At 37.1% G+C, this 12,877-nt stretch overlaps 1 protein-coding gene across 1 annotated transcript in view; it reads left to right on the top strand.

Moving 5' to 3' along the window:
• SENP7 (SUMO specific peptidase 7) overlaps positions 1–12,877 on the top strand; it is a 53,866-nt gene that overhangs the window by 12,640 nt on the left and 28,349 nt on the right. Inside the window, exons 3-4 of the mRNA XM_053970781.1 lie at positions 2,398–2,505; positions 4,696–4,790. Coding sequence (XP_053826756.1) covers positions 2,398–2,505; positions 4,696–4,790 — 203 coding nt within the window. The remainder of the gene's footprint in view (positions 1–2,397; positions 2,506–4,695; positions 4,791–12,877) is intronic.

Below are 12,877 nucleotides of genomic sequence, written 5' to 3'. Positions count from 1 at the left end.
GTTTATTGTGGTGGCAGTCAATACTAATGTCTACTGTTGTAGATTTATTTATACATTATAAGCTTAGCATTGATTACGTATAAACAGGATATTTTCAAAGTTATTTTAAGACCTAGGCTAATGCCTAAAATTTTAGAGTAATGTTAAGTAAGTAGAAAAGAGCTGCAAAACTGTAAAACTTCGTTATCTGCAGAGATGTACTCAGAGGCTTCTTATGCTGGTGTGTATTTTTTACTAAAATATCCCTATTAGAAGCAGTTTCTAGCAGTGGGAGTACTGGTGAGAACAAATGGTAGACATAGGAACTAGGTGTGATTGGGTGAGGTCTGGGTGATCTAGTGGTTTAGAAATAAGCTGTTTCCAACACTGTGTTTATGCACTTTCTCTGGCCTTTGCTTCTACAGGTGGGAACCTTCAGGAAAGTATTGCTGATTTAGATGAGTCTGCTGAGTGTGTATGCATATGTATGCGTAGAGTTAGTCACTTTTTATTTGGGAAAAGCTGAGGCAACTGCATACCTTGTGTTTAGCATAGATTCAGACCTCTCTTTGCCTGTTGACTTTGTGCTTGCTCTGTAAATTAATTGTGGGTGCTGTAAACCAGCATCTTCTTAATGAGTGCAAGCATTGGGAAGATGCTGTGTGGTGAGCTGGAAATGTTGCTGGTTTATGTATCTTGTGCTTTTTATCCCTTTCTGTCAGTTGTCTCTTCTTTTTACTGAGTCTGACTTTATCTGTACTTAATGTTGTCTGTTACGTCATTACAGAGGTTATCAGAACCTCTTTAATTTTAAATGTATGTTAAAATTCTAGATAACTGTATGTTTTTTGGAATATTAAAACATAAGCTGCTAGTCAGGCAGCAGGTGGAGGTCTGAAGTAAGAGATCTGTTCCCAGCCATTACAGTGCAGATCAGAAATACGCATTCTGACTGATAAATGTGTTTATAGGCCACTCTAAAATGAAACTAACTAAACAAATTTGAAACAATCTCCTTGTAGAAGTTCTTGAATAAAAAAATGTTGTTTCAATCCTTCTGTGTTGATAGAAAAGGAAGGGAGGTACTTGTCTGAGAAATTGTTACCTGTGTGTGACATTTGTATCCTTTAGAGTTTGAGGAATCTGTTATTAAAGGAGTATTTTTTCAGTGTTTGACCAGCAAAGGGGGCCTGAGATACTGTATAGAAATTTGGGTCTAATTACATAAAACTTTAATCTTAGTTTCAAGGAAGTGTAGAGAAGGAGTAAGAGCACTCACGATTGAGACTGAAGGATTGAAATATTATCTCATTATGGTGCAGCATGCTTTCTTATTGTCTGTCTGAAGGACTACCTGCTGAGCTAATGAATGCAGTTAAGGTGCTAATAATTAAGTTGTTAGAGTCACTGTTCTGGAATCCCTGCTTGTAATTTCATGTTACAATGCAAGGCATCTGGTGGCTTGCAAATCAAGTTCATAGGATGCTTTACAGTGTCCATTATATGGAGTAGCTTCAGCTTTTTCCTGCCTGAGCTAGATTCAGTTTTCTGAGAGATGTAAATGTTGCATTCCCTCTCTGATACATTCTGATCTGGTTGTATTTGCAATGTCAGGTTTTGCTTCTCAGGATGCCTGGAGCAATATCAATGCTTGCACTTTTATTCTTTCAGTTGGTATTTTGACTAGTTTAATTAACTGATAGGCGATATAATTTTGTTTCCTTGTCTTGATGAACTAGTACAAATTTAGTTTGATTATTTTTTTTTTATTTTCAATGAACAAACCTACTTTCCTATGTATGATTTTTTTTCTGAACTGGTGAATTCATGTTGATTACTAACTACTTCCAATAATTACTTTCAAAATGCTGGCTCCATTTCTTTGGGAGTTGGCAATGACAATAGCTGATACCATTTTGAGTATATTAAAGTCTTTTTGATGCTAAATTATCATACCAAAATACTTGTACAATGAAGAACAATAATATGTAATTTTTCTTCATCCTGAACTTGTTCTTTTGAGAAAGCAAACCTGGTTGTGACATTCATCTTTTTTGTTTTCTCTTTATCATTCTCTAAGCTGAGACAGTTAAATTAGAGTGTAAACAGATTAAAATGAACCAAGAAAACTGTGCCAGTGGATTGGTTGTCACCTTTTTGTCATGTTTGAAGATGTAAAGTTAATGAGATGGAGCTTTTTCAGAGGGTACCTGTGTTAAAACTAGCTCATCATGTGGTATGACACATGATTTGGGATCAAGCATTAATGAGGAATACATTTCAAGTAAAGTCACAAGTCAGGGCTTCCTTTACAACTTTATTTTGCCCAGTTAAGACAACATTGTACATGGAGGTATGTCAGCTCATAGCACTAGTGGATAATTTAGTTTTACCATGTGTAACATCATCTATTTTCAGTTTCGTATACCAAAGAAGAAAACAAACACCAAATCAGAGGATGTCCAAGTTCAGTCCCCTTTGTCAAGGCTCCCAGGCTCCCACGATTGTGACTACCCTTTAAAAGAGGTAAAGAGAAGTTCTTCAGTGTAAAGTGTGTAGGAGAATGTTACATGAGGTTTTGGTTTAGTTTTGGAGGCTGAGTTTTTTCAACACCAAGTGCTGCCTTGTGACCAATAACTAATCCAGACTGTCATGAGAGAGACGAGTGTGTAAGTCTGAAATCTGGTTGCAAGCACACATTTTCAGACATGGGAGTCCTAAATCATTGAAAAGCAGTTTGTCTTTGGGCGTAGTTTGAAACTATGTTTAAAATCATTGATTTAAAGGTAAATATGATATTTAATTTTTTTAGTTGATTGTCTTCTGACTGCTGAACTTTTAGGTTATATTCAGATCACTTACCAAACTTTTTGTTATATGGAAATAACCTTTACATTGAGTTTAAGTTATCCAAGAGCTTAAGCTTTAAAGAGAATATATGAAGCACTCTATGCCTCTTGACAGAATTTTAGGTGCTAATACAGAAATAACTGTATTAAGAACAAAAGACTGTAAGAGTCTTAAGGTATATCATAACTAAGTGTCTGGATTATTTCAGTCACATATAGAAGCAAATATTTGCTTCTATAACTCTGTTCCAAATTTTGTGAGCATTTCAAATGTCAAGTGTTGGAAACGCATTTTGCTACTCTTGTTTCCTTAGCTCAGCATACAGAGTTTGTTGCTGGATTTAGTGCTTTCAGAATCATGGGTCTGAACAAACAGACCTTCTCCCCCTCAGAGGAGGTTGAAAGGTGTAGTGAGGTAAGGTAGGCATTTTTCTTGACTTAGAGCAGGGGTGCTAATGTGACCCAGGTCTCTTGGTAGGCCAGATCATTTGAGAATGCTGCAATAGAGACTCACTGTAGGGTTGTGTTCTCTACTGGTAATGCTCTCAGTGAGCAGAGCATCCAGTTGCAGTCAGGTTTTGAAATGGGAGGTGATGTCTCCTGAGGCTACAAGCAGCAACCTGTCAGGCAGATTCAGACAGCACTTGCATGGAGTTCTTCCTGTATTTCTCTCTGCCTGTATAAAAAGGATGCTTTGAATGGTGAATTGAAAAATATTTTATTTCCTTGTTATTTCTTGGATGTTATCTAATTTTCCATTTCTTATTTTTCCTACCTATGTCTATATATATTTCAAGCTTTCCCATGTATTGGGGGATTTCAAATACTTTAAACACTGCCTAGTTTTTATGTTCTACTTTAAAAAACTTGGTTGTGAGTTGTCAGAGTTTTCACCATGTTGTTTGAGAAACTTTGTGCAGTTTTCAGTGATTTGGCTTTACAGGTCTCTCCTGTGCTTGAACACCAGTGGTATGAGGTGAGCTAGGTGGTGTTTGAAGGCAGGAAGAGGGGAGAGGCTTGTCAAGTCAATTTCTTGCTGCCAACTTGAATAATGTGTTACTTTGCATTAGAGTTAGTCTTTATGGTAGTGAAAAGTTTGATTTGGCATGTGCCTTTCAGACTTCATTAAAGTTTGTAGAATATGAATGGGCACAAACTTTTCAGATGCCCTTTCAAACCACACTTAGTCAAAAATGAAGATAAGTTTGTCTGCTTTCAGCCTGAGTGCCATAATTTTCAAGCATCTCTTGGGTTTATTATATTTTGAATTTTTAAGAAATGAGGAAGATTAGAAGGAGGGTTGGAGGTTTCTGGATTTGCAGCAATAACTATGTTTTGGTGAGGCTTCATTTATTTAATTTGAAAATATAAGTACTTTCTTGTAAGGTAAGAGAATTTGGAAAAAAATGAAGTCTTGCTGTTCTGAGGTTTGCCACCTAAGTACCAAACCTTCAAATTGCTTTTCCTTCTCAGAATTTTATATCTTTTCTATCCATATTGTAGCCTGTAAAATTTGCCTAAATGCACAGCGTTAGCCTCTACTTTCTACATCTTGTGTATTTGTGATTATGTGGAACAGGCCTAATATTAAAGTCTGTGTTTGGTATAGTCCCCCTTGAAACTGGGAAACAATGGAATTGTCCTGTTTATTTTCTCAGGAGAAAAAGGTTCTGTTCAAGATCAGGTGGTATGTGGATTCTTTAAATCAAGCAAATTAATTATTTGCAACATTGTTGTATACGCTTTTCATAACTTTGATATATTTGGTCAGTTGCATTGTTTCAGTGTCCCATTTTCCAAGTGCATTATCCATTATGACATATTCAGTTTTTTTTGAAATCTGCCAATTTTATTTGTTTTATTTCAGTGGAGATTAAGTGCCAACAACAGAAAGCCTTCCACAAAAGGAAAAAGGCAAAAGGATTGCAACAGACATAGCTCTAATGATGAAGAATCAATTGGGTAAGAAGTAATCTCAAAATTAGTTTACCTCTGTTTCCATATTCAGAGTTTCACAGTCTTTCTTGAAGATGAGTGTCTCTGGTCTCTAGCTAATTGTTTGTGTCATGTTTGTGTTCAAGCTGTTGGGTGGCTCACCTTCAGAGAATCATGCTTCAGTGGTCTAATGGCAACTGTAACCTTTCCTTTGTGTAATAGAGTGAGAGTGCTTACTAGAGGAATTACTGTTAACCTGCTTGGAGTCCTGAAAGGTGTTCATTACTCTCTAATTGTAAACTGTCATTCTAGCCCTAGATATCTTTAGATACGTAAGAAGCTCCTCAGAATTATTTTTCTCATCCCTTTTTGTTCTGTAGTCCACACTCATTAGCCTAAGCTTTATGAATTCTTTAAAACAATTAAAATATCCCTTAAACAATATGGTGATTAGTAGTGGAAGGAAATGAAAAAAAAAAAAAAATAGAGCATTTTCACCTCTATGTTACTGTCAAGGCACTTAAGTAAATTAATTAAGACTGCTGATGTGCTACTTCTTTCTCTGTTGCCAAGAGCAAATATCTTGGTTTCTTTGAGATTATGGCAAATTATTGATAAGCTATTATAAGATAAAATCATCATCTTCAGAGTTGTCAGCTAGGTAATTGTTTTATCCAAGAAAATTGTGAAGCTGTAATTTCTGCAGTTGACAAATGGAAATAAAAAGGAAGAACTAGATTTATTAGCAGGAGCTGGGAAACATAATGACTTTGTGACAAAATGAATATGTTTGTCATAATGAAGCAGTTGTTATTCCCTAAATCACTTAATTCTAAATAAATGAATAAGCATTCTCTGCCCTGTTTTCTGGCTGCAACTAAACTTGCCCATAAGTGGTTGCTTATCAGGAGAGGCTGTTAAAAACAAAGTGCACAGGTAATGAAAATGCAGGTGATTTTGACACTGCTGAGTTCTGTAGGTTTGTGGTTTATGAATAGTCATTGTTTAGCCTGGTCTGTATATTCAGAATGCTTCAAAGTGTTGCAGGGAAGCGCTGAAATTGTAAAAGATGCTGAGTTTATTTTTCATACCTCCTTAGAAGCATAGCTGTTAGTTTACATGTACTTACCTCAAAATGCTTCTGTCAGTAACTTTTAACTGAGGGAGCAGCTCACAGGGTCAACCTAACAGAATTTAATTGCAGTTTGCTGAATTTTATTTATGTTTTTACATGGTTGATATGTGATATCAAGATATCCATCTCTAAAGGTCTTTCAGTAAACTTTGAACTGATCTTTAAACATTGAGAAGCTTGGTTTCTTTAAAGCTACCTTTAAATCTGTTGTGTATTAATTTTCTGTTTATTTCAATATGTAAGAGACTTTCAAATAGCATTTATAGGTGTTCCATAATTTTTACACAAATTGTTACCAGCACAATAGTGAGAAATTATTTAGACTACAAAGAGACAGCAAGTATTTAGGTATTAAACCTGTACATTTTTCAGTTCCTTGAAAAAAGATGTGTTTCTAGAGACTAGCTGGAGTCTCTCTGTAAAGTAAATTTACTCTATTGTCTGCAATGAAGCTTGTACTAAGTGTTCCTCTTGGGTACTCAGTGTTTCTCAGTAAGTCAGAATCAACATGGGGACTTCATTGTATAATAAGTGGAAAGAGCACACAGGTTCTAAAGAGGTGGTGTTTGTTGGGCAAGAGTCTGAGAGCTGACAAAACTAGAAAGAGGAAAGAGTGAAGTTGTGTGCTACAGGTCTGACTTATGCAACAGTTTTTATTCCCAGTGAGGCATTTTTCATTTGCATTACAAACTAGGAAATAAGTCTTAATGACAAACTCCTATTAGCTCCTGGTATTTAAAAAAGCAATCTACTTTATTGATAGGAGCCAATCTCAGATGTTTAGGGAGATGTGTTTCATCTAAAGTGTGGCTTAAGGACTGTTACTGCCACCTAATTTTAGTCATAAAGGACAAAGTAGATATATTAGCACAAACCTACACCTTCACATGGGGTGTTTTTAACTTCTGGATTACAAAATTTGTAATCCAGAAGTTAAAATTGCTTCTGTCAGTTGTGCTGTGATGTGAGATATGGGGGTCTGTAGCAGCAACTGCAGCTGCTCTCACTTGTACAGCTCTGCTCCTGGGCTCGTGAAAGGTGAGTGTCAGGGGGTTTGTCTGTGATCCCAGAGAGGGCTCCTGGGTTAGTTCCCTAGTTAGGGAGGAAGGTAGAAGGAGTAATTAAATAAGATGTGTGCAGTTCTTTCAGGTCAGTATTTTAAATATTCAGTGAAATATGTGTTACAGCTGAATCAGGTGCTGACCCCATAGCAGTCAGGTTTTTGTGGCAGTTGTTTACATACTGGTCCCCCTTGCCCTGACAAGTGCATTTGGTCAGTAATAACCTCCTAGTCCAGCAAAGCATGTTTGCTGTTTGTGGGTCACTGACTTATCCGTTGGTGCAAGGTCAGGACCTTTAAGCTGAAGGAAGACAGTCAAAAGGTTTCCTCACAACAATGTTCTCAGTGAATACATCAATCAGTGATTCTCATTAATGATTGTGGATCATGTTATTCCTTTGGACTCTGAAAGTTCAAGGAGCTCCTGGGCTGTGCATGTGCTGCAGAAGCTCAGATAGCTGAATACACATCAAGTTTATCAGTGGCTTTATTCTGTAAACACAGGACAGACCCTCAGCTTCTTTGAGGGCTGAGGGAACAACCCTTAAACAGTATGTGACATCCCACTGCCAAAATATTTATTTCCCAGAACTTGGGTTTACTAGTAAAAGAATATAGCCGTGAAGTCAGTGGTGTAGACAATTAATAGTAATTTAGTCCCAAATGAGCCAGTAGTCTCCTTGTCTCATTTTGATCACTTTCTGATACAAATTTGAATGAATTGGAGACAGTAGTTCCAGCACTGGTGTGTGTACACAGTATGATCGTTGGGTAGGGAACCATATCAAGCAGCTGTGAATATTGTGTGAAATAGAGGTCAAACATTTTTCCCCAAAGTGGTATAAACAATAGCTTTTGTTCCTGTGGTTTATAAGGTAGGATAATTGTTTTATTGCCTGTGAAAAGCAATATGAGACTTGCCAGGAGCAGCTAACAGCATTTTTCATAATATATTTCTTGTTTTTTCCATCATTACATGCATAACTATGTTTTCATTTCCTTTGCCTTTGTATTTTTTTCAGTTTTGGGGAGGTACTTGTTTTAGAAATAGGAATAATTGTCTTTGGTTTTCCTTCACCAAGATGCCTCCAGTGTTACTGTTATGCAAATTACTTGCTGGGTCTGCTGGTGGGACTTGCTTTTAACGTATACTTTGCTTTTTTCTGTTGGACACTTACTTTACTTTAATATTTTGAAATGTCCTTTGCTTGAGTTGCTCACTTTATTCTGTGGACAATTTAACAGATAATTTAGGGAACTGTGTCCCAACCATTGTTTACAGATGTATGGGCTGGTTTAGGTTTAGACATTTCCCTGAATCTATTGTACTCCCATCTTAGTGAAATGATTTTCAAGAAACACTGCCAGAGACCATAGCCCTTTTAGAAAGGGAAGACACTGAAAGCTCTTATGCTCCTCTTCTGCTGTGAAGGTTTGGTCATGACTGGTTCAAAAACTTCAGTCAAAACCTGGTGCCAGACCAGAAGCGATGCCTTAGCCTGGCGCTGACAAGTGTATACCATTAGCTTCCTTGTTTGTTGAAGTTCCTCTCCTTTGCACAGATTTCCACTGCAAAGCTTGCTTCATGGTATGTGTATGTGCTTGAAATTATAAGATCAATTTTGCTAAAGTACTTGCCTAAAATCTATAAACCCAATTTAAATCAAGGCAATGGGGAACATTACAAATTCTGTTCCACATAACAAGCAGTAAACCAAATTATATAGGAACCTAGAGCCTGTTAAGGTCTAGCCTGATGTGAGTGTGAGCAAGGGATGTCAGACCTGAATTTTCAAGGTGGCCAACAAACTATAGGTAGTGAAATTCTGCTTCTGACTCCTTTGGCTCCTGCTGTGGACTTTTCCCGTCATTATGTTGTTTAAACACTCAATGTTGGGATATTTTTTGGTGTCTTTACAAGTCTTGATCATGCATGGTCACAGTGTCTTTTAATTGTGTGTCCCCACTGGACTAATTATGTTGCTGTTTGAGCCTAAATTTAGTAAAATTTCATTGTGATATCATGTGTTTGAGAAATAAAAAGAAAAAAAGATATTATTTCTGTGAGGTGGAACAGTGAAAACGGAAAGAATTGAAATCTGGGAAATTGATAGCCTTGGTTCGTTTTTAGTTGGGAGAGCTGAAGTGTTCCATAGAGAATAATACATTTATATTGTGTCATGATCCCTACAGTAATGATTTTAAAACATATTTTTTAAGAAAGAATTTTCTGGTTCACATCTGCATATTGCTAGGGCTTACTTCTATGACTGTTCTCTATTTGGAGGAAAAAATATAATTTAGTTACTTTAAGGTTTGATTTTTAATTTTGAGTCCTTTTGGAGGAGGAGGGGAAATAGCTTAGTCTTTCATTGCATCATCTCTTCTGGCATCCCTAGAGCTGAAGTGACTTCAGTTCTTTAGTCTTCAGTAACTGGCCCTATAAAGTAGTTTGGGTGTTTCTTGTCTTTAGGGAAGAATTTTAAAGCACAAGAGTGAATGTCTAGTTTCAAAAGATTACTTGAACAAATTTTCTTGATGAATTCTACCTTGAAATTTTCCTGAACTGCTTCAGTTTCTGTAAATTTTCTTAACAGCCTAATAAGTTCTTGTGTAGCTGAATTTTTTAATTGATCATGTTTCTTAAATATATATATATATATTCTCTATTTCCTTAGGTACTGTTTATTTATTTCTTATTTCTACTATACATTACATCAGACGAGCAACAAATGATATAGAAGTCTGGTTGCTATAAGCTCTTCTGAGAGCTTATGAACTGTGGTTCATGTGTGAGCTCAACATTTGAGAAGTCCAGAAGAAAGCTAGAACTTTTGATTTAGTGGGGATTTTAATAGGAAAATAAGTATCTTTCTTCCTGTGCTGAATCAAGAGCACTTGCCAGACTTGGGATGTGCTCACTAGGCTGCTCACTAAGTTGAGCTCCACCATTTAAGACATTCATGTTACTAAACTGACCCCCAGGACCCGTGTTCGCTTTGTAAGGTTTTCAGTAATTAAAGTATATCTGGAAATGAAACTCCAGTCTCTGGATCCTTAGAGTGTTGAACAAGCCTCTCTGACATCTACAGTATCTGAGCACATTTTTGGAACACTTTTTTGCATTAGCATTCATAGACTGTGTATACAGAACTAGATGAAATAAAAGAAAGAGGAAAGCCTTTTCCAGACTGCATAAAACATTCTGGAGCACTACTGTGCTTTAGGTTGGTATTCAAATGAGACTGTCTTTGCACATGTGACTTCTTATTGCCTTCACAGAGCCAATGTTTCACTTGCTAAACCCTGGATTGTTTTTCAAACAGCTAATTAGGACCAATCTGTTACATAACACTTTGTCCTGTGTCCATGCCCTTGGCATCAGAGTGTCTTAAGTGGGTTTTGAGGTTCTTTTTTATTGGTGCCTTTTCTTTTCTTTGTCTTTTGAGATAAAGCCTTAGCTCTTTTCCATCAGTTTTTCTTTGGCAAACTTCTGATCAAAGATCAAAGGAAACTGCCTTCACTTGAGCTTAAGTTACTTAGGTTTGAAAAGGAGCCATTTAGATTTATTATGCAATGTCTAGATAGTGGTATCCAAAGTGTGGTGTACAAGACAATTCACTGGGTTACAGGAAGGAAATATTTTTGTGCAATTACTAAATGTTTATATCATCTTTATTGTGTTCCTTTTTAAATTTCTATTTCTGTGTTTTATAATCACAGAATTGAGGTTGGAAAAGACCTTTAAGATCAACCTGTCACTAGTACATCTCTGTAGATTTTTAATAAAATAAACTTTGTAGAAGGTACATGCTCAAAATACTTACTGCTGGTAGGGATGTGTGTTTAAAACTTTTTGGAGACTGCTGGTCTGGGAAAGGTGTAGCAGAGCTCTAGGAAAAAGCAGCTCATGGCATACACATTATGGCATTCAGGGGTGCAGGTTCTCATCAGGTTGACAGTCATCCACAGCTTATGGGTAGGTTGTCCAAGCTGTGGGTAGGAACGTTTGTCTTTTCAGGTTCAGTGAGGGGTTATGTGTCTTGTGAATATGGTAAGTAACTAGGGAGAGGAAATCTCAATGTCAAGATTGAAAGAGCAAAATAAAAGGCTTATGTGGAACATCTGCCTCCAGTTCATTGTGTTTCACTAGCATGGCAGCTCCAGACCTTATTTTAGGTTCAAGGATGTCTGTCCTTCAGCAATAAAAGTTTCCACGCTGAACCTGTATTTGCCACCAGGTACCATGTAAGCAGGCTGCTGAGCTGAATGCAGCATGTCAGTGGGACAATTACAGCTGCTTGCAGATGTAACCCAATGAGGAATAGCAGCCCTTTGCTTAAGAAATGTTCTGTAGCATGTGTGTAACAGCTATGTGAGTAGTAAGATTTTTTTCCTAGCTATTAAAAAGATTTGCTCTACAATGAGAACAATTTTTTTTTGTTATGCAAGACATGCAGAAGGAAAAAACCCAATTCTTGCTTCAGTAATCTTTAAAACCTAACAAATTAGCCTGAACTTCAGTGTCTTCATAGGACCAGTTATTGGAAAACAAGTCCAGTTCTCAGAGGTTTGAAAATAAAGTAAATCCTTACAAATCATCTATGATCTATAATGCTTATCAACTTACAAATCATCTATGATCTATAATGCTTATCAACTTATAAATTCAATAAGCTGAAGTCCTGCCATTAGGTCACAACCACCTTATGCAGCACTACAGGCTGGGGAAAGGGGGGTCTGGAAAGATACCTGATGAAAAAGGCTGTAGTGGTGGTGGTCAAAAGCAGGTGAAAATGAGCCAGAGTTTGCCCAGGTGGCCAAGAAAGCCAGTGGCACCTGGCCTGTGTCAGCAATAGTGTGGCGAACAGGACCAGGACAGTGATTGTCCCCCTGTACTTTGCCAGTGGTGGGACCACACCTTGAGTGCTGTACCCAGTTCTGGGCCCCTCATTAAAAGAAAGATATTGACGTGTTGGAGCAAGTCCACAGAAGGGCAGTGGAACTGGTGAAGGATCTGGAACATAATTCCTATGAGGAGTGCCTGAGGGAACTGGGCTTGTTCAGTCTGGAGAAAAGACTGAAGGAAGACCTTATCGCTCTGTAAAATGGCATGAAAAGAGGTTGTGATAAGGTGGGTGTTGGTCTCTTCTCCAAGACAATAAGTGACAAGACACAGGGACATGTACTCAAGTTGTGCCAGGGAGGTTCAGGCTGGATATGAGGAAAAATTTATTCACTGAAAGAGTGGTTAAGCACTGTAATAGTCTGCCCAGGACTCACCATCCCTGAAAATGCTCAAAGGCAAATAGACACGGCACTTTGCAGTATGGTTTAGTGGTGGTATTCAGTTGAAGACTTGTTATCTTGGAGATCTTTTCCAACCCTTATGATACTGTAAGACAACTGTCCAAGTTACTGGCCATAATGCAGATTAATTCTTTATGTGAAGACTTCAGTACCAATCTAGCAGAACTACCAAAGTATAGATAGTTTTTTAAAGAACTTCAGTAGGGCATTTTTACTGACTTTGTAATTCATAATTCTAAGTAATTTGTTTAGTGAAATTGAATAGAAATGGAGCTTCAGGACTGGGAGATTTGTAATAACTTCTTTTTTCCCCAGCAAGATTGTAATTCATCTGCTATATGGGAAAAAAATAATATTTATGGTTTTAAAATAAGATTACACAAAATGAGTACCTATTTTCATATCCTGCAAATGGTGAAGTGTACACTTTCAGAATAGCTTGTGAGGCCATAGTTACACCATTTGCAACATTTTGTGATAACACGATGTACCAAAATTTCCATTTCAGTGTTTCTGCACAGAACGTTTACCTCTTCAGAATGGCATATGATTTTGTTAGTCATTCATGCCAGAAGGAGAAACATTGAAAGGCTGTCCTGATCATAAGAA

Source organism: Vidua macroura, chromosome 2, assembly GCF_024509145.1.
Source record: "Vidua macroura isolate BioBank_ID:100142 chromosome 2, ASM2450914v1, whole genome shotgun sequence".
In the NCBI taxonomy this organism is placed as follows: domain Eukaryota; kingdom Metazoa; phylum Chordata; class Aves; order Passeriformes; family Viduidae; genus Vidua; species Vidua macroura.
This window is presented reverse-complemented; position numbering and strand designations above follow the sequence as displayed.